The sequence below is a fragment of the Mesoplodon mirus genome, assembly GCF_964341445.2.
Source record: "Mesoplodon mirus genome assembly, chromosome: 5".
Taxonomy (NCBI): domain Eukaryota; kingdom Metazoa; phylum Chordata; class Mammalia; order Artiodactyla; family Ziphiidae; genus Mesoplodon; species Mesoplodon mirus.
The window spans coordinates 156,200,636-156,222,984 of NC_138980.1; the positions used below are offsets into that span (position 1 = coordinate 156,200,636).

Below are 22,349 nucleotides of genomic sequence, written 5' to 3' on the forward strand. Positions count from 1 at the left end.
AAGCCCGGGAGGAGGTTTTTCCAAAAGGCATCTTAGACTGCAAAGGCACAGCCTTTCCATGTCTAATAGCAAAAGCAAACCACTGGACACATGCTGCCTGTTTCCAGCTGGTTGTGCATGTTTTCTTCACACTTTAACAAAAAACGTGCCAAGGTGTGACGTTTATGAACCCCACCAACTGGGAGCTGTCACCCAAATCGTTTTGCCTGTGATGTGGGAAAGTAATGAATGGGGGCCATTCTGCCCGCGGAGGAGCACCGCTCTCCCTCTGGCCTGCAGCCTTATTTATTACATACCGAAGTATAAAACCGCCTGGCCGGCTGCAAGTCTCATCTGCAGCCTTGGCACTTGCCCGAAGAGACCACGGCAGCCGGAGCCCTAGCCGTCTTCTCCGGGAGGCTCTGTGGCTCTGTTGAGAATCATGCTCGGAAGGCAGCTCGTCTGTTGGCACCTGCTGGCTTTGCTTTTCCTCCCTTTTTGCCTGTGTCAAGATGAATACATGGAGGTGAGCGGAAGAGCTAATAAAGTGGTGGCGAGAATAGTGCAAAGCCATCATCAGACTGGCCGTAGCGGCTCCAAGAGGGAGAAAGTGAGAGAGCGGAGCCATCCTAAAACTGGGACTGTGGATAATAACACTTCTACAGACCTAAAACCCCTGAGACCAGATGAGCTACCGCACCCCGAGGTAGATGACCTAGCCCAGATCACCCCATTCTGGGGCCAGGTACTCGGAATTCTCTTTTAAGGGTTACTGTCAAAGCTTAATGAGTTGTGTTGTTTTTGCTCTTTTTTCAGCTATGATTCTTAGGATCGATGCTTTCTAGAAGTTGGCTGAGCTGCTTGTGGGTCTCTGTCTGGGTTGCTGTGGGATACTAGGGGCGAGGCTGGTCTGTGTTAGAAAATCAGCAGAGGTAGCACTGATGGACTGAGATAAAGAGAGACCACAGCTGCCCCATCAGAAAGGGGAACAGGGACAGCCAGCCCTGCTCTGCTGTGATTTGGTTTCTTTCTTGCTCTGTTGATGTGGAAAGGAAGAGAGCTGACCTTTGCAGATCTGACCTTTGCAGATAGATCATTAGAGATAATCATCTGCAGATCCTAAGCTGGACTTTGTTAATTCTTCCCAGCAGAGAGAAGCTGCCCTTTGAGTTTTTCATTTGATTTGCGAGTTTACTGTGACATTTCATGCCATGCTTGGTTATTTGATTTATAGCCCTCTAGGTTGCTAAGTCTCTACGTTCACTCTGTTTAAAAAAGGACCAAAGAGTTAAAACAAAAACACACTGTGTTTAAAACGCAGACTTGATTCTGTTGTATGAAATGCCTGATAATCACAGAGGACTTGTGAACGATGCTGAGTATAAGCACAGCATCTAAGGAAGCACCTTTAACTCTTTCAGGGTAGTACGGGAGTGGGTTAAGGTTTCAGTGTAGTGAATGGAAAATTGATGAGACTCATTTTAATTGAAAACATGAAGAAGAGGAAGAAACAGGTTTTCAAATATGTCTTTATTATTTTTTTAATTAAAAAAATTTTAATTGAGGTATAATTGACTTATAACATTATGTTAGCTTCAAGTGTACAACATAAGGAAGAAGCAGATTTTGATTTGCCTTCTAGGTATCAAGCATGTTGAAATCAGATGAGGGGCAAGGAGAGTTATTCTGAATTATATTATCTTTGTTTTTTATTTATTAAACATTTATTTTATTTGTTTATTTTTGTCTGCATTGGGTCTTCATTGCTGCACGCGGGCTTTCTCTAGTTACGGCAAGCGGGGGCTACTCTTTGTTGCAGTGCGCAGGCTTCTCATTGCAGTGGCTTCTCTTCTTGCAGAGCACCAGCTCTAGGCGTGTGGACTCAGTAGTTGTCGCTCTTGGGCTCTAGAGCGCAGGCTCAGTAGTTGTGGCACACAAGCTTAGTTGCTCTGCGACATGTGGGATCTTCCCGGACCAGGGCTCAAACCCATGTCCCCTGCATTGGCAGGAGGATTCTTAACCACTGCACCACCAGGGAAGCCCCCTTATACGATCTTTGAACAAATAAGTTTTAGTACAAGAATTGACTGCTTCTATGCGTTGAATAGGCCCTGACAAAGTCCATGCAGCTGAAATCTAAACCCCTCTGACCACAGATTGAAAGTTTGCGTTGAGACTGGTAGTGTGATCAGACCAAGATCACAGGCAGAAGCAGCTGTAGATCTGGGACAAACCTGGGACTTCTAACTTGACCACAAATGCAGTTGCCAAACTATTCTGTGGGGCCTGGTCAAGAAAAAATTGCTCCTTTGCAGAGCCGTGGAAGAAATGATAACCTCTAAATCCAATCCTGCTTTTTGAAAGCCGCTTTTAGAGATTGGTCTTTCATCTGACAATCTTTTGGCTGAAGAGTGAATAATACTCATTTGTGTTTTTCTCAGTGATAAAGATATTTGTGCTTTTGTCCAAGCCTTGATCTGGACTTTCCACTTCAAAAAATGGGCTCTTTGCTGGATCCTTCCTGGTCATGGCATGTGAGCCCCCAGAGGCAGCAGAAGGCAGATGTAGGCTGTCGTGGGTCACCAATTCTTGACAGGCCACTGAAATCCAAGTTACATTTCTATTCCACCCCACCTTCTAGTGCCTCTAGGCAACTAGCATGTTGAAATCAGATGAGGGGGAAAAGAAGCCACTTTCTGGGTTTTCTTTTTTTTAAGCCGGGGAGGCTTTCCAACTCCCTTGGGTTCCTGAAGTATTTGCAAACCAGCCCCCAACAGGAGATAGTGAGGAGATTTAGCCACTGATATTCTAGAGGTTTCAGTACAACTCTTTGCCAGTGGGTATGGAGACCCACATTGAATTTAGGATTGTTCTGTGTTCTTCCCTCTTGCCTCACTTCCCCCACTGCTTCTTTTCTTTTAATCCCCCTTTTCCCTCATTCATCCCTCTCCCAATTATTTTGTGTGCTTCTACTATGAGTCATGCTTTAGGATGGGGATAAATGCACTCAAGCTTCTCTCTCTGAACAATGCTGAAGGGCTCTAGTGGGGATAAATCAACAGGTAATTAAGTACCATGTGATAAACAAAGTAAAGGCACAAAAGACTGTTGGGGGAAAAGGGTCAGAATGGTGGTGGCCGCTGAGTCAGATCTCCAAAGATGAGACGAAAGGGTGGGCATCCCCGGAAAAAATAAAATAAACAAATATGCGCCACAGCAAGAGCCTTGAGAGAGGCTTGAGGAGTGGGCGTGGCTGGAGAGCTGGGCTATAGGAGGAAGACACCAGTGATTTTAGTGCCACCTGATGGATTCCGTTGGCCGGTGAAGAAGCTTAGACCTTATTTTGCCAGCAAAATTTTGTTTGTTTGTTTGTTTGTGCATAGCAGGGCAGTGAGGTGATCAAGTGTGTGTTCTAGAAAGATGACTCTGGCCATAGTGTTTGTGCGGAGATGTGTAGAGGTGGGCTGAGCAGACCTGCATTCTCTTTTCCTGGCATTTTCTTCTCTGTAGCTCTTTATTGTTCACCTTTATCCAGCTGCCCTCTCTTCCTGGACACCTATCTCTCCCGCTTCCACTTCCCTTCACCTTCTTTCTCTTCCCTCTTCCTTAAGTTAAGGAAGGAGCTGTGGACTGTCTTTCCTCGAGTCATTTCCCAATAGTAGAGCTTCATTCTCAGTAGCTGCCCCTAGGCCTCCATCTACAAAATGGATGGAACTTGTCTTAGGGACTTTCTTCCTCCCATGCTGTCCATTTGTATGAACTTGGTGTTCAAATTTGACCTAATTTGGGGAAAGGAGTTGATAAACTTAAGAGAGTGATATAGAGAACTATCTAGAAAGTCATTTTCCCTTACCTGGGAGAAAACTTCTCCATGAACACATCCTGTCCAACTTGTTCTAAGGCTCATGAACATGGTTCCATTTGACTGAACCCTGAAAGACCAAGCCAGAGGGAGGACCATGTTGTGAAATGTCACAGGACAGTTCTCAGGAAGGGGCCCACTTAATGACCAGAAGTCTCTCCCTGTTTTGGCGGCAGCGCTATGCTCTCAAAGTGGTTGGGTATGCACTCCATCTCTATGAGGCGCTAACGCCTCATACCCAGACACTAGATTTCAAAACAACATCTTTCTAAGTCACCATTTGAGGCTTTGGAAAAGACTTTAATATCCTTGTTTGCATTATAGAGCTGGAAAGAAAATTCATGACCATCTTTACCCTAACCTCTAATTTAGTGGACAAGAAAAATGATGTCGGGGGAAAGTGACTTCATAAAAGTCACACAGACCTATGATGGGAGTTCTGGTTCCAGTTCACTTCTTTTTCTGACATTCTTAGCATCTCAGTTTTTCAATTCTATTTTTAAACAAATGGTTCCACTTCAGTACTTTCCCTCCCTCCCCACCCTTCTCCTTCCCCAAAATTTGTTATTGGCAGAGCTTAGGATTCCTTGGAGCTTAAACAGCTGTATTTCATATTAGCAAAATCATACCAGGAAATTACAGAATACCTACTTCTCAGATTACATTTTTGGATTAGAAGGTGGGGTGGTGCTGTGGTGTCTGACTTTCCAAGTGTCTGAAATCCCCTTTCTCAGACCAATTGCTTTCACTGATTTTCTTTTCCTCTGCCAGTTTTATAAAAAGTTTTCATAGACTCCCATACCTGTCCAAGGTTGGGTCTGGGGTACAGAAGACTAGACTAGGAGATTGCTCCAAATCCTACCTACTGAAAACTTGAGATTGAGCCCTGAGCCACTGCAGGCAATTGCTTGGACTACAGATGCTGTTCTGCATTTTTTTCTTAATAGCTAGGTAGGCACCTGTAGGAAAAAGGAATGAGAGTAAGGAAAAAAGCCTAAGCTTATTTTTTGTTTGTTTGTTTTAATTTAATTTAATTGTTTAAATAAATTTTATTGGAGTATAGTTGATTTACAATGTTGTGTTAGTTTCTGCTGTACAGCAAAGTGAATCAGTTGTACATATACATATACCCACTCTTTTTTAGATTCCTTTCCATGGTCATGACAGAGTATTGAGTAGAGTTTCCTGTGCTATAAAAGTCTAGAGGTGCAGCAGTGTGAAGCCTTGATCCATTGTTCTGTTTGGATTTCTAATGATAGAGAAAACTTCAATTTTGAATGACTTCTTCCTCCCTCCCTTTCTCCCTTTCTCTCTCTTTTCATCCTTCCTCTCTCACCCCATCCTTTCCTTTTAAAAAATGAATTCATTAGCAACACTATGCTATTTTCAAAAAACTTTTGAATTTTAATTGGTGTTGAGGAAAGTTTCTATGAGTCTTTTGTAAGCTATCATTAAAAGTTGCCAGTTTAATATTAAAAGCAGCAAGGGAAAAACAACAAATAACACACAAGGGAATCCCCATAAGGTTAACAGCTGATCTTTCAGCAGAAACTCTGCAAGCCAGAAGGGACTAGCAGGACATATTTAAAGTGATGAAGGAGAAAAACCTGCAACCAGAATTACTCTACCCAGCAAGGATCTCATTCAGATTTGATGGAGAGATTAAAACCTTTACAGACAAGCAAAAGCTGAGAGAGTTCAGCACCACCAAACCAGCTTTACAACAAATGCTAAAGGAACTTCTCTAGGCAAGAAACACAACAGAAGGAAAAGACCTACAATAACGAACCCAAAGCAATTAAGGAAATGGGAAGAGGAACATACATCTCAATAATTACCTTAAATGTAAATGGACTAAATGCTCCCACCAAAAGACACAGATTGGGTGAATGGATACAAAAACAAGACCCATATATATGCTGTCTACAAAAGACCCACTTCAGACCTAGAGACACATACAGATTGAAAGTAAGGGGATGGAAAAAGATATTCCATGCAAATGGAAATCAAAAGAAAGCTGGAGTAGCAATTCTCAAATCAGACAAAATAGACTTTAAAATAAAGACTACTAGAAGAGTCAAAGAAGGACACTACATAATGATCAAGGGATTGATCCAAGAAGAAGATATAACAATTGTAAATATTTATGCACCCAACATAGGAGCACCTCAATACATAAGGCAAATACTAACAGACATAAAAGGGGAAATCAACAGTAACACATTCATAGTAGGGGACTTTAACACCCCACTTTCACCAATGGACAGATCATCCAAAATGAAAATAAATAAGGAAACACAAGCTTTAAATTATACATTAAACAAGATGGACTTAATTGATATTTATAGGACATTCCATCCAAAAACAACAGAAAACACATTTTTCTCAAGTGCTCATGGAACATTCTCCAGGATAGATCATATCTTGGGTCATAAATCAAGCCTTGGTAAATTTAAGAAAATTGAAATTGTATCAAGTATCTTTTCCAACCACAACACTATGAGACTAGATATCAATTATAGGAAAAGATCTGTAAAAAATACAAACACATGGAGGCTAAACAATACACTACTTAATAACGAAGTGATCACTGAAGAAATCAAAGAGGAAATCAAAAACTACCTAGAAACAAAAGACAATGGAGACACGACGACCCAAAACCTATGGGATGCAGCAAAAACAGTTCTAAGAGGGAAGTTTATAGCAATACAATCCCACCTTAAGAAACAGGAAACATCTCGAATAAACAATCTAACCTTGCACCTAAAGCAATTAGAGAAAGAAGAACAAAAACACCCCAAAGTTAGCAGAAGGAAAGAAATCATAAAAATCAGATCAGAAATAAATGAAAAAGAAATGAAGGAAATGATAGCAAAGATCAATAAAACTAAAAGCTGGTTCTTTGAGAAGATAAACAAAATTGATAAACCATTAGCCAGACTCATCAATAAAAAAAGGGAGAAGACTCAGATGAATAGAATTAGAAATGAAAAAGGAGAAGTAACAACTGACAGTGCAGAAATACAAAGGATCATGAGAGATTACTACAAGCAACTCTATGCCAATAAAATGGACAACCTGGAAGAAATGGACAAATTCTTAGAAATGCACAACCTGCGAAGACCTAACCAGGACCAAATAGAAACTATGAACAGACCAATCACAAGCACTGAAATTGAAACTGTGGTTAAAAATCTTCCAACAAACAAAAGCCCAGGACCAGATGGCTTCACAGGCAAATTCTATCAAATATTTAGAGAAGAGCTAACACTTATCCTTCTCAAACTCTTCCAAAATATAGCAGAGGGAGGAACACTCCCAAACTCATTCTACGAGGCCACCATCACCTTGATACCAAAACCAGACAAGGATGTCACAAAGAAAGAAAACTACAGGCCAATATCACTGATGAACATAGATGCAAAAATCCTCAATAAAATACTAGCAAACAGAATCCAACAGCACATTAAAAGGATCATACACCGTGATCAAGTGGGGTTTATTCCAGGAATGCAAGGATTCTTCAATATACACAAATCAATCAACGTGATACACCATATTAACAAATTGAAGGAGAAAAACCATATGATCATCTCAATACAGGCAGAGAAAGCTTTTGACAAAATTCAACACCCAGTTATGATAAAAACCCTGCAGAAAGTAAGCATAGAGGGAACTTTCCTCAACATAATAAAGGCCATATATAACAAACCCACAGCCAAAATCGGCCTCAATGGTGAAAAACTGAAACCATTTCCACTAAGATCAGGAACAAGACAAGGTTGCCCACTCTTACCACTCTTATTCAACATAGTTTTGGAAGTTTTAGCCACAGCAGTCAGAGGAGAAAAGGAAATAAAAGGAATCCAAATCGGAAAAGAAGAAGTAAAGCTGTCACAGTTTGCAGATGACATGATACTATACATAGAGAATCCTAAAGATGCTACCAGAAAACTACTAGAGCTAATCAATGAATCTGGTAAAGTAGCAGGATACAAAATTAATGCACAGAAATCTCTGGCATTCCTATATACTAATGATGAAAAAACTGAAAGTGAAATCAAGAAAACACTCCCATTTACCAATGCAACAAAAAGAATAAAATATCTAGGAATAAACCTACCTAAGGAGAAAAAAGACCTGTATGCAGAAAATTATAAGACACTGATGAAAGAGATTAAAGATGATACAAGTAGATGGAGAGATATACCATGTTCTTGGATTGGAAGAATCAACATTGTGAAAATGACTCTACTACCCAAAGCAATCTACAGATTCAATGCAATCCCTATCAAACTACCGCTGGCATTTTGCACAGAACTAGAACAAAAAATTTCACAATTTGTATGGAAACACAAAAGACCCCGAATAGCCAAAGCAATCTTGAGAACGAAAAATGGAGCTGGAGGAATCAGCCTCCCTTACTTCAGACTATACTACAAAGCTACAGTAATCAAGACAGTGTGGTACTTGCACAAAAACAGAAATATAGATCAATGGAACAGGATAGAAAGCCCAGAGATAAACCCACGCATATATGGTCACCTTATCTTTGATAAAGGAGGCAGGAATGTATAGTGGAGAAAGGACAGCCTCTTCAATAAGTGGTGCTGGGAAAACTGGACAGGGACATGTAAAAGTATGAGATTAGATCACTCCCTAACACCATACACAAAAATAAGTTCAAAATGGATTAAAGACCTAAATGTAAGGCCAGAAACTATCAAACTCTTAGAGGAAAACATAGGCAGAACACTCTATGACATAAATCACAGCAAGATCCTTTTTGATCCACCTCCTAGAGAAATGGAAATAAAGACAAAAATAAACACATGGGACCTAATGAAACTTAAAAGCTTTTGCACAGCAAAGGAATCCATAAACAAGACGAAAAGACAACCCTCAGAATGGGAGAAAATATTTGCAAATGAAGCAACTGACAAAAGATTAATCTCCAAAATTTACAAGCAGCTCATGCAGCTCAATAACAAAAAAACAAACAACCCAATCCAAAAATGGGCAGAAGACCTAGACATTTCTCCACAGAAGATATGCAGACTGCCAACAAACACATGAAAGAATGCTCAAAATCCTTAATCATTAGAGAAATGCAAATCAAAACTACAATGAGATATCATCTCACACCAGTCAGAATGGCCATCATCAAAAAATCTAGAAACAATAAATGCTGGAGAGGGTGTGGAGAAAAGGGAACCCTCTTGCACTGCTGGTGGGAATGTGAATTGGTACAGCCACTATGGAGAACAGTATGGAGGTTCCTTAAAAAACTACAAATAGAACTACCATATGACCCAGCAATCCCACTACTGGGCATATACCCTGAGAAAAATATAATTCAAAAAGAGTCATGTACCAAAATGTTCATTGCAGCCCTATTTACAATAGCCCAGAGATGGAAACAACCTAAGTGTCCATCATCGGATGAATGGATAAAGAAGATGTGGCACATATATACAATGGAATATTACTCAGCCATAAAAAGAAATGAAATTGAGCTATTTGTAATGAGGTGGATAGACCTAGAGTTTGTCATACAGAGTGAAGTAAGTCAGAAAGAGAAAGACAAATACCGTATGCTAACACATATATATGGAATTTAAGAAGAAAAAAAAATGTCATGAAGAACCTAGGGGTAAGACAGGAATAAAGACACAGATCTACTAGAGAATGGACTTGAGGATATGGGGAGGGGGAAGGGTAAGCTGTGACAAAGCGAGAGAGTGGCATGGACATATGTACACTACCAAATGTAAGGTAGATAGCTAGTGGGAAGCAGCCGCATAGCACAGGGAGATCAGCTCGGGTGCTTTGTGACCGCCTGGAGGGGTGGGATAGGGAGGGTGGGAGGGAGACACAAGAGGGAGGGGATATGGGAACATATGTATATGTATAACTGATTCATTTTGTTATAAAGCAGAAACTAACACACCATTGTTAAGCAATTATACTCCAATAAAGATGTAAAAAAAAAAGTTGCCAGTTTAAGGGACTTCCCTGGTGGCACAGTGGTTAAGAATCCACCTGCCAATGCAGGGGACACGGGTTCGATCCCTGGTCCGGGAAGATCCCACATACCACGGAGCAACTAAGCCGGTGAGCCACAACTACTGAAGCCCACATGCCTAGAGTCCGTGCTCCACAACAAGAGAAGCCACCGCAATGAGAAACCCGTGCACCGCAATGAAGAGCAGACCCCGCTCGCTGCAACTAGAGAGAGTCCGTGCGCAGCAACGAAGACCCCAACGCAGCCAAAAGTAAATAAATAAATTAATTTTTTAAAAAATTTGCCAATTTAGAGAGGACTCCAAATTTTATGGGCAACTCTAACTCTTCTGCCATTCAACTTCTGCCAAATCTCTAGCTCCTTGACAGTAAGCACAAGTTATTTAGAAATTTATCATTGAATAAAGAAGCATTTAAAAAAAAAAGAAAGAAGCGTTAAAATCAGTGTCATATTTGAATACATTTAATATCCATTAAGTACTCATGAAATCTCAGTTCAAATAATGCGTTAATCACTTTAAATTTTCAAGTGGAATATGAAATGAACAGCATGTTAAAGGTGGAAGTTTAAAAAAAGGGAGTTAAAGTTGTTTCAGGATGTAGATAATTAATAAGAATTTATTGGACTAATGACTACTTTCTTTCCTTAATTTTCTAAGGTAATTTATATGTGTTGTGATACAATTCAGAATTTCTAAGAACTCTTTACCCAGTATCATGAATATAGATAGACTTAATAACTATATTTGAGGTTGGTAATTTTTATCATTTGAGGGTCATCTACTCAATATAGCTACATCTGAGACTACTGACAGTTGGAAAAGAAAGGGAGCTTTCTCTTTCTGAAGGAGCTTTCTCTTTTCCTGTAGCCGCAGGAACATACTTCCCAGAAACACAGCCCCAATCCTCCACTTCCACTCACACTTTCCAAAGAGCCTGTTCTTCTAGTGACTCTCCCGTTTCCTTTGCCTTCTGATCATCACCTCACCTTAGCTACTCCCTGACTCCTTTGCCATTGACATAAGATGACATAAGTCACCCCACACTTTCTTTTCTGATGTTGTCATAGGCTGCTTGGAATTAAGCTTACCTAGGGGCTGTGGCCAGAGGAAGCTCAAAAGTTCTAGTTACTCATATGTACCTTTCTCTGAAGCTTCTCTGTGTATTTTTTCAAAGTCTCCACAAACTGGAGGACTGCCCCCAGACTGCAGCAAGTGTTGTCATGGAGACTACAGCTTTCGAGGCTACCAAGGCCCCCCTGGACCTCCTGGTCTCCCTGGCATTCCAGGTAAGGATGAGAGAGATGCGTTGTTTCCAGTCTAATTGCAGACTGTGCCGAAACAGGAGCCAGGGGTGAAGCTCAGTAAGCTGGGATCACTTGTGTGTGATCCAAAGCTTATGCATGGAAAACCCAAAAGAGAGTTGGGTGGGGAACTGGGCTTACTGAGTTAATGAGGTGGAACTGTATAAACTATAGTATTTATTATCCATACTGCTTGTAGAATCCCACAGGCATTAGGCATGCTGGGGCCCCAGCTTATAGGCCAGGAGGCCCTTCCCCAGTGTGGAGTCTGGAACCACTGGAGCTGAACAAGTTTATACTCTTGTTTCAGTGTTTCTGCCACCGTGTGCTCCATACAGCGCACTAGATCTAGTCTTCAGGGGATTTGGGAAGTGAGAGTGGGGAGGAGAGCTTGCTGGTCTGGGTTATAGTCAACTTCACAGTCTCTTTGACTGAGCTACACATCTTTCTGTCTGATTCTAGGTCTAGCTGAGTTTTTCTTCCCTTAACCCCCAGGTCCTTCCACGCTCAGCTGTCTCTCAGTTGACCTTCATGCCTCTCTTGGACTCATGGGGACATTTTTGGGCTCCAGCACCATATGGTGGCACGGGGCATGCTCTAGAGCTCCACTGGGTCCCTCTAGACCCACTGTTCAGCCATCTCTACTATTGAGTGGCACCCCAGACATGGATCATTTGGGGAACTTGCTAGTCTCCTGGGTCAGCCAAGGAAAGGGCAGCCCAGGTGCCCTCTGTCCCAGGACCTCCAAATCTATCTGGGGGTTTAACTGACTTTCTTGTCTCCAGGTCAATTCCTGGGGATAGAACATTTTCTCAGGGCTTGGCAAATGTCTGCTTGCTCTTCTCTGACTTACTCCCATTGATGTTAATATTTAATAAATAAGGTTTAATTTTTCTTCATACTTTTGAGTGGCTTGTCAAATGAAACCAAATTTAGAATGAGAAAGTGCTCTGTTAGACTTTATGATCAGTAGCTTGGAATCTATGCCACTGAACATCAAGGACAGCAGGCAGCCAGTACAGTGATCACGGGTAGGGGACTTTCAGAGCCCTCTAAAATCTTCTTAGGTCTAAACTCTTCTGAGGTCACAGAACAGGCTGGCCTTGGCTACGTGCTTCCCATCAGGATCAATTTTGTCATTAGCACGTTAACTTGTAAACCCAGTCAAAGTTCATTAATCTGGAAGAATTGCAAGCTTCAGTATGAAACCTGACCAAAGGTAGCACACAGAATAAACAACAAAAGGGCCTGGAATTCAACAAATATAAAAATAAAGGGAGAGGTGTAGAAATTATCTTTTAGCAAAGTGAAGTGAAGAGTTGAAATCATTATCCAAGTCTTGCTTTCAAGATTACTGTTATAATTTTTTATCAATGATTTTACTTTTCCTCCAGTTATGAAAGTGGTTCATGTTCTTTGTAGAAAATTTCAAAAATGCAGAAAAGTGTATAGAATGACACAAAAATCATTTGTGCTTCATCCACTTAGAAAAAGATAAACCACTGCAAAATATTTTTATGTAATTTGTTCTAGTCTTTTTCCCCTTAGGGTAAAACATGTACATATTTTATATTATATTATATATATATATGTACACATATACATAGTATCATGCTATCACTATTGATTGATTCATAACCTTTTTTATCTAAAAATATCATGCTATTAAATATTTTTCTTCAGCATTCTTTTTTTGTGACTATATAACATCATTTACTGGGATGTACCATTTTTTAATTTAGCCCTTTCAGTATTGATGGACATTTAGGTGGTTTCAAATCTTTGCTACTATAAAGGATGCTTTATAATGTCTCTATGCAATTTTTCATCCAAGTCTTGCTTTATAGGAAAAACAGGCTTTGGAGCCTGGAGCCTTAAGAGTATCTAAGGCTGTTTTCAGTGTCCCATTTAAAAGCGAGCCTATCCAATGATGTCACCATGGCTGTGTTAGAGCTTGTTTCAAATGGTCCCCTTTTACAATTAAGTTTGTGCATTTTTGAAGAAAGGAGCTACATTTGCATAAAAATAGATGGTGAGTATGAGTGACTGGGCTTTCTCATGTGATGATGTCTGGTTGTTTAAGGAAACCATGGAAACAATGGCAATAACGGAGCCACTGGCCACGAAGGGGCCAAAGGAGAGAAAGGAGACAAAGGTGATCTGGGGCCACGGGGGGAGCGTGGGCAGCATGGCCCCAAAGGAGAGAAGGGCTTCCCGGGGATCCCACCAGAACTGCAGGTAAATCGTCTTGGCATGTCTCCAGATGACCCTCACTCAGGGTCCAGGAATCAGAAGGCTTGAGTGCTTCCTCATCCTCAGTGTTGTGTAAACCTGTCTCAATTTGTTCATCTCCACCACAGGGTGTTTGCAGAAGACCTATGCTGTCAAAGTGCTTTGAAATCATTCTTAGGGAGAAATGTACGAAGGGTGAAATTCAACACCCTCATTAGACCAAATTACAAAGCAACCCTGAACATCAGCTAATCTCCATTTTCCAAATGAGGATCTGTGTTCAATAAAAAGGTTTTTGGAGACTCGAATATGTAAACTTTTAGATGCATAAAATATTATTAAGTAGATAGTTGACCATTCCATTTATTTATCAATTTTGTTACATTTGCATATTTAACTTACATATATGGATATTAATATATAAGTAATTCTATCAAATCAGATTTCGTGGCATGAATTTTTATTAAAGCTTTTCTTATCAGTATCTTCTTTATTACTGGAGGCATTTTATTTTGTGTCATGAGACCATATTCATTTCAGCTTAAAGTTTTTTTAATTCATTTATGAGGCTATCATTGGACGTTTTATCTCAAGCCCACTACCCATTTATCTGTTCTTTTTTTATATATAAATTCATTTATTTATTTTTGGCTGTGTTGGGTCTTCATTGCTGTGCGTGGGCTTTCTCTAGTTACAGAGAGTGGGGGCTACTCTTTGCTATGCTGCGGGGGCTTCTCTTGTTGTGGAGCACAGGCTCTAGGCTCACGAGCTTCAGTAGTCATGGCTCCCAAGCTCTAGAGCACAGGCACAGTAGTTGTGGCGCACGGGCTTAGTTGCTCTGTGGCATGTGGGATCTTCCCAGACCAGGGACCGAACCCATGTCCCCTGCACTGGCATGCAGATTCTTAACCACTGAGCCACCAGGGAAGTCCACCATTTATCTGTTCTTTATTTCTCTTTTAAGTGATCTTCAAAATTCTTGTTGTCGGTAACAACTAAAAGTTGCAAATGTGAGATGTGAGATTAGGTCACACCAAGAAAATTACTAAGTCTGGGTTACTTATTTATTTATTTGGCTAATATTTTTAAGATGGATTCTTCCAAGGGACTCCTATCAACATTGAAAACTAGCATTTTTTTATTGCTTGTTTCTGGCTGGTATGTGTTCCTGAAACAGTAACTAGTGATTAAAATTAAGTAACTGAGAGAACATACTGATGGAATAAAATTCATATTTTAAGGCAAGACAAGAAAAATTTAAACGTAATTTTTTCTCTGCCCATTTTGGCCTCCTCCCTCCCCTCTAGTGTGCAATGTGCATCTGCATTATGCATTAACCAGACCTCACCAATGGCAGAAATAACTGCTCAACCATAAAGATCAATTTCTCTTCTTTTGACGTCAGACATGTAACTCCTTAGAAGATAACATTACTTACTTACAACCTTGTTAATGTTACTAGCTATATTACTTGTGTTCTGCCTATTTTATAAGATTATTTTTTCTTTCATTACCAGTGTGTGACTGAGCTTCCAATAAAAATAATGATGACTAGGGGACTTGAAACAATTGACCAAATATATAGTTCTGTAAGATCAATGATTGTAATAGTGTAACTCTGGATATGGGAAGAAGCAACAAGAGGGAGCCATTTCCTGGACTGTAACAGACTGGTAACACAGGTGGTCCAGAGGCTTTTGGCTACTGTTAACTGGGTCTGGTCCAGGAATAGCACATGGAGTGTCCTGTCAAGGAAATCCTCACCTGACCTGGGAATGAGCATTCCTAGTGCAGTGGGACAAACTGGTCACAAAATGCCTCCCAAACCTTGGTTGAAATTAAGAACAAAAGGGATTGTAAAATAAAGAATGTTGCCCACCATCCAGTTCTATAAGAACCAAGTCATTACCACTGCAGTCGCTGACCTACAATACACTGTGAAAGGAATTCAGGGAGAAGATCAGGATGAGGCATTTTGTGCTCTGGGAAAACTGACAGCACTGGCCCTCAGACAGTTAAATCTTTTCAGGAGAGAAATTTATGAACCTAGTTTCTGGCATCTTACCATTACTTAGAAAAGCACTGAAACCATTGACTAAGATATCTGTCCCTTGTGAGTAGCAGTAACCTTCTACCAAGATGTGTGCTTGACTGCATGTACCCCTTCACCAAAATCACATATATACTGGTTTCTCCCCCTATCCCCACACCTCTTCAGAACGGTCCTCAGAGCTTTCTGAAAGATTTTCCCCTGGGTTATAATCCTCAGGTTCGCTCTAATAAAATTTTCCAATTTCTTTCTTTGATTATTGATTAATATTTTCATGGACAATACTATAACACGAGAAACTTTAAAGAACTATAAGGTACAGCAACTCTATCTGAAATATCAGTGGGGGAAACCTTTACCCTTTGTTTGGGCACATGTGGTAGTCATTTGACCTTGGATAAATTCCATCATTTTGGGGGGAATCAAGTTATTTTAAGGGTAAACTAAGAGATCCTGTGTGTTACTCAACCTGCTTTTGTGGTTTCATAACGTCTTTTTTTTTTCGTAACTTTTTAATGACCTCTGTTTAATAATTTTAGCAACCTGCGGTCTGTGTGCCAGTATAAATTTACAAAGAAAAGGAGACAGATGCCATCACCCAGGTTATAGGTACCTAATAAGATGGATGGTTCTCAAAGCTAGAAACGAACCCAAATCTGTGAATGGTTATATCCTAGTCAAGGGGCCTTGTAGTAGCCAGTTTAATGGAGAACACCTGGGCAATTATTACATTTGCTCCATCAGCTTTTTAACCCTAAAACCACATTACTGTCTTTAGGGAGAATTACTTTCCCATGTCTTGAAGGAGGCATTAAAGTGGAGACAAGATTGGTCCTGGGCAGTTTGTAACGGAGGGTGACTTCCGGCCCCTTCGTCCCCATTTCTAAATCTCTTCCTTCAGTGTCACCCTTTCTTCATCCTTCTGTGTCCAGTGCCCTCACACAGTCCTTCTGACTGCCCCAATCCTTTCTGTGTTGATTCTCCCAGGCCTGCCTCCCTGTCCATACCCCAAGTCTTCCAGAACTTCAAATTATTTGCTCTCTCCTCTCTCACCCCTCTCCCTTAAATCTTCCGTTCATTCAAGATGGATAATCCCAGCAAGTTAAAGAATTTATTGATCTAATTCGCACTCAGTTTCAATGACTCATTTGGACAGGGGACTGGCATTGACTTTCAAATGTGACTCTTCAATGGTGGTACCATTTCCGAGTGTGGGCTATTCCCACACCACCAAGCAATTCTCGGATACCAGCTGGGTGTCCTACAATTCAGCTCACTTCTGACACTTATGAGCTCAGTCCTTCGAGACTGCCCCACCCTTCCCCCACTTTAGGAGCCAATCCAAGTTCAGGTTATCACCTGTGCTTCTGTCTTCCAATGACCCCCTCCTTGGGTTTGATTAATTTACTAAAGCGGCTCACAGAAGCACTCAGAGAAACAGTTTACTTACTTGCTCACCAAGTTATTATAAAAGGATGTAACTGAAGGACAACCAGATGGAAGAGATGCATACGGCAAGGTATGGGGAAAGGGAACTGAGCTTCCACTCCCTATCTGAGAGCGCCACTCTCCCCAAATCTCCATGCGTTCACCAACTGGGAAACTCTCCAAAACTTGTCCTTTGGGGTTTTATGGAGGCTTCATTACTTAGGCAAGAGTAATTAAATCACTAGCCATTGGTGACTGATTCTCTGTCCAGTCCCTATCTCTCCTCTGCGGAGGTTTGGGGGCAGGGACTGGGAGGGGGGATGGGGGAGGACTGACAGTTCAAAGCTCTCTAATCACGTGGTTGGCTCCACAAACAACCAGACCCTCCCGAGGGGCTTTTCCAAAGTTACCTCATTAACATAATAAAAGACACCTTGATTGCCCTCAACACTTAGGAAATTCTGAGGATTTTAGGAGTTCTCTGCCAGAACTGGGGGCGAATACTAAATATATATTTATTATAAATCATAATATCACAGATGTCTTTTATGGAGAAAATAACACAGGGCAAACAAAGTTAAAAAGTTGGCTGCAGGACTTTTCGGATCCTTTAGTATATGCTAATGGGCATTTAATAGCTATATGTAGATTTCATCCAAATTTTCCAGTATTATTTGATAATAGAATTTTAATATCTCAGAAAGCACTTTAAAGTCTAATGTTCATTGAAACACATGCTCAGAACTGTTGATATATACTTTTAATGATGCATAACATAAAAATGTTAGAAATCACCATGATTTATTTAATTTTTCTCTATAGATTAATGTTTAAATTATTTCCAATCTTGCTGTCACAAATATTGGTGAAATAAACTTACTTGTATCGAAACCTTATTTCTCTAAGATAAATTGCCTTTTAATTAACCACTAACTCTTTGCTTAGATTGCATTCATGGCTTCTCTGGCAACTCACTTCAGCAATCAGAACAGTGGGATTATCTTCAGCAGTGTCGAAACCAACATCGGAAATTTCTTCGATGTCATGACCGGTAGATTTGGGGCCCCAGTATCAGGTGAGAGATAAAAATAAATGACTGGATTAATCAATTAAGCAACCAAGAGAAAGGAGGAAGGAGGTGGGGGAGGGAGGGTGGAGGGAAGGAAGGGGGAGGGAACAAAGAAAGACCCTAAGGGAATTAAGAGTTCTTTGTGATTCTGGTTAAAACATATATATATATATATATATATATATATATATATATATATATATATATATATATATATTTTTTTTTTTTAAAAATGATGACGACCATGGGCTACTTAGATTATTAACTCATTCAAACTAACCAAATAAACCTTAAGGGCATAGTTACCTCTGCCTTGAAAAGCCCTTATTCTCACAGTTTAAATGTGTCATAACTGAGTTCATCCCCTCTCCTTTGCCACCACCCCAAGGAAGGCCGTATCTATCATATTTTAAAAACATTAAAAAAAATTTTTTTTTGAGTACTTCTGTATTCATTTCCTATCGCTGCTGTAACAAATTACTACAAGCTAGGCTTAAAACAACACATAATTATTCTGTAACGGTTCTGGAGGTCAGTACTTCAAAATCAGTCCAACTGGGCTAAAGTCCAGTTATGGGCAGTGCTGGTTCCTCTGGAGAGCTCTAGGGCCTTGCCTCTTCCAACTTTTAGAGGCTGTCACCATTACCTGCCTATTGGCCACATCACCTCAATCTCTGCGTCCACTGTCCCATCACTTTGTCTTCTCAGATTCTGACCTCCTTGACTCTTTTATACAGACAGAGTGATTACCCTGGGCCCACCTGGATAATCCAGGATAACCTCCCCATCTCAAAACCTTGAATTGAATCACACCTGAAAAATCTCTTTTGCCATATAAGGTAACAGTCACGGATCTTGGGGATTTTTGCTCATGAGCACACATGGGGGCCATTATTCAGTCCCCAACAACTTTCTTACTTTCTAGTGCCACAAGCTGCTTCAAGCTCATATTGCATTTTCCCCTGTCCTAGCTCTGGAAATACCCATTTTCCCAAGTATCCTGGTTCCTTTCATTGGAGAGTAGTATTTAGAAACCAAAACTTGGGTGCTAAATGTACTCATCCCTATTAGGAGGTCACTGCTCCTGGGTCCTGTCAATGGACAGAGTTAGGAAATACACATGTATACTAATCATGCATACATACATATCTGTATTTATTTTCCTACTATCATCTATCTATCGATCTATCTATGTTGTGTGTTAAAAAACAAACAAAAAACCGAGTTCATTCTGATACAATCTATCTATCTATATTGTGTGTTAAAAGACAAACGAAAAAACATGAGTTCATTCTGATACATCTGACTCAAATCCAGCACCACTGAGTTCATCCTAGCATCCTCTTTATTTATTTGTAACTTGTTTCTTTGACAATGTGAACCCTGGCTCTCTTAATCTATAATATATTTACTTATTTGTTGAACCTTAGTATACAAATAAAGTAGTTAAAAAATTGCAAACCCGTGTGCCATGAGAAACAAAGTTACCAACTAGGGTGTAATGTTTGTGTCCAATTTTTTAATTTTTACCATCCAGTCAAAACACTGTCTTTAAAAGCCCTTAGATCATCTTTATCCCCCATGCCCTTCAGTTCTGTTACTTCATTCATTTGTAATACAGTTAGATTCATTTGTCATAATCTCATCTTGAGTTTCTCATATTCTAGTTGAGTTTTTAAAACTCTGCAAGGAGCAAAATTTATTCTTTGTGGTGTACAGCTCTATGGGTTTTGACGAGTGCATAGAGATGTATCTCCACCACCATAGTATCAAATGGAACAGTTCTTTCAACCCCCAAATTCCCTTGTGCTATCCCTTGGTAGTCAACCCCTGTGTACTCCAACCCCTGACAATGATTGATCGGTTTTCCAACCTTAGAATTCCAAAATGTCTTATAAATGGAATTGTACAATATATACAGTGTCTCTTAGCAAAATTCATTTAACGTTTACACATGTCTATGTATGAATCAATAGTGTTTTCCTTTTTCTTGCTATGTAGTATTCCGTTGAATGGATGTATCAGTTTGTTTATCCACTCATGAGTTAAAAGACATTTAGACTATTGGTGAATTGACCCTTTATCATTATATAATGTTTCTCTTTATCCTTGATAATATTTCTGAAGTCTCCTATGTTTAATATATTATAGCTTCCCCAGCTTTCTTTTGGATAGTGTTTTATATATATACATGTTATATATATATATATATATATATATATATATATATATATATAAAATATTACAAATAAGCCAATCAATGAGCTTATCCTGTCTCCCACCTTCTCTCTTTCTTAATTTTTAACTTTTGGTGGTTGAATCATTTATACACTGTCAAGGTATAAAACAATTACATTTTAGTTTGTCAGCATTATCCCCTCCTATGATTTGGACTTATCTTGCAGTTAAATATATTCAATGTTCACCACTAGTCATTTTGCCAGTCTCCCAGACATCTCTTTATTAGTTAAACTTTATCCTTTAATTTTCTCAAGAAAACTTATGCCATCAGTATTCCCTGAGACTTTACATGCTCTAAACTGTTATAAACTTGGCTGCAAATAAAAACCTTGGCTTACTTTTTTTTTTTTTTTTTTGGTCCTGTTTTCTGGCATTTGGTCTGGAGAACTCGACATAAGTCTGAGTTTTTTCGTCTTATAAGTGACAATCTTTCTGCTTGACTTCCCAAAGAATTCTTTCTCTATCTTCAAAGTCCAGTGAGTTTTCTAGAAGAAGTGTTAATCATTCTGGGTCAAATTTTCCTCCTGTGTCCTTTCAATATGTGTGTGTAAGCCTTCTTTTTGTCTGGGAAAGCTTCTTTGAATTATATTTTAAAACATAAATTAAGTTTTTTCTTCTCGTTGTACTAAGGTGAGGTGGCATTGGGAGCCGTCTGACTTGTGTTAGGAAATTAGGCAAACGGGATATATTGTCCATAGAATATTTAAAAACTGTAATAAAGCCAATTAAAGTTAGCTAGATTTTTTTATTAGCATCATAGACCAGCAGTTCTAAACATGTCAGAGATAAAATACTCCTCCCCTGGGGGGTGGACCGCTCACAAGCATCCCCCTGACCCCTCCCCCTGCACCTTAGTACACCACTGGTTAATTTTTTTAACAACTCCAAGTACACTTTATTTGTTTTGTTTTTAACTTTTCTTAGTCTGTCTTCTGTATGTATTATTTTCTCTAATCTTTTGGTGCTCTTTACTTCCATTTCATGTTGTTTGCTTTTTCCATTTCTATCCTGCATATGCTTAAAATTGCATCTTCTAGGGCTTAATTATCCTTTTTGCTTCTTCCAATTTCTTCTGTCTTGTTTCTGTGATACTTTTTTTTTTTTTTTAATGTTTTCTGTGTTTTACATTAGTGGTTTTCAGTTCCTCCTCTTGTCTGGTCATTTCTACCATGGGTTTCTGCATTCTGTTTTACAATGTTCTTTCATAGAGGAATTTGCTTCATTAATATATTTCAAACCCATGATGGAATCTTTGCTTACATTTTTCATCTACCACATGAGAACATTTCTTCTTGGTGAGTAATTTTTGTTCTTTTCTACTTTCTAAAATTAACTGGTGGTTGAAGAATTTTCTTAGATCAGCTCTATGCAGTAGTTTCTTGGGGAAGGGGAGGGACCCCAGCACACCTCCAGACTTGGTGGCTTGGTGGTTCCTACTTTGCTGCTGGGGGACTCCCCATTTCTTTGTTTTCTTTCTTCCTTTTCTTTTTTTTAAAATATGGAATCTTCACAAATTTGCATGTCATCCTTGCACACGGGCCATGCTAATCTCTGTATCATTACAATTTTAGTATATGTGTTGCCGAAGCAAGTACTCTACACTTCTTTTTTGATTGCCCCACAGGGCTTGCCAGATCTTACTTCCCCTACCAGGGATCGAACCTGCGCTCCTGCAGTGGAAGCACAAGAGTCTTAACCACTGGACCGCCAGGGAAGCCCTGTTACTTCTTTTAACTACAGCCGCTCTGTGTGTTTTCTCTGTGTGGCCACACTTCTCTGTCTCCCCAGACTGCACTGGGTCTAGGAAAACTTCTGAAACCAGCCTTGCACTCGCCAGTTCCTTTGCCTTTAGGAGCCTTATATTTGCTGGCAGATTCTGAGATCCGCCACTGCAGGATGGCTTTCCACACTTTCTCCCCAAACATAACTTTTGCTTTATCTCAGCCCTGCTCACAGGAGCTTCTTTTCAGCATCTGTATTTCAGAGTGGCCCTTCTGCATCAGGGAGTGCATTTTTCTGGGCACTGTTTGAGATCTGCTGCCATTTGGCTTCCTCAAAACTCCCTGCCCTCTATGTTGACTCCCCGTGACTCTGCCTGCTGTCAGTGACATGTGACAGCACTTAACTGATATTTTAAGTTTATTGATTTTTTTTTCAGTCT

The 22,349-nt window shown here is 39.9% G+C and overlaps 1 protein-coding gene across 3 annotated transcripts in view; it reads left to right on the top strand.

The window, feature by feature from the left end:
* Positions 1-219: 219 nt before the first annotated feature.
* C1QTNF3 (C1q and TNF related 3) overlaps positions 220-22,349 on the top strand; it is a 29,697-nt gene continuing 7,567 nt past the window's right edge. Inside the window, exons 1-4 of one of the 3 annotated variants that reach the window (XM_082620325.1) lie at positions 220-685; positions 11,042-11,153; positions 13,252-13,406; positions 17,824-17,953. In XM_082620325.1, coding sequence (XP_082476451.1) covers positions 422-685; positions 11,042-11,153; positions 13,252-13,406; positions 17,824-17,953 — 661 coding nt within the window. In that variant the 5' untranslated portion in view covers positions 220-421. Of the gene's footprint in view, positions 725-11,041; positions 11,154-13,251; positions 13,407-17,823; positions 17,954-22,349 lie in introns of all 3 variants that reach the window. The other 2 variants (XM_082620324.1, XM_082620326.1) reach the window with 2 other exon arrangements.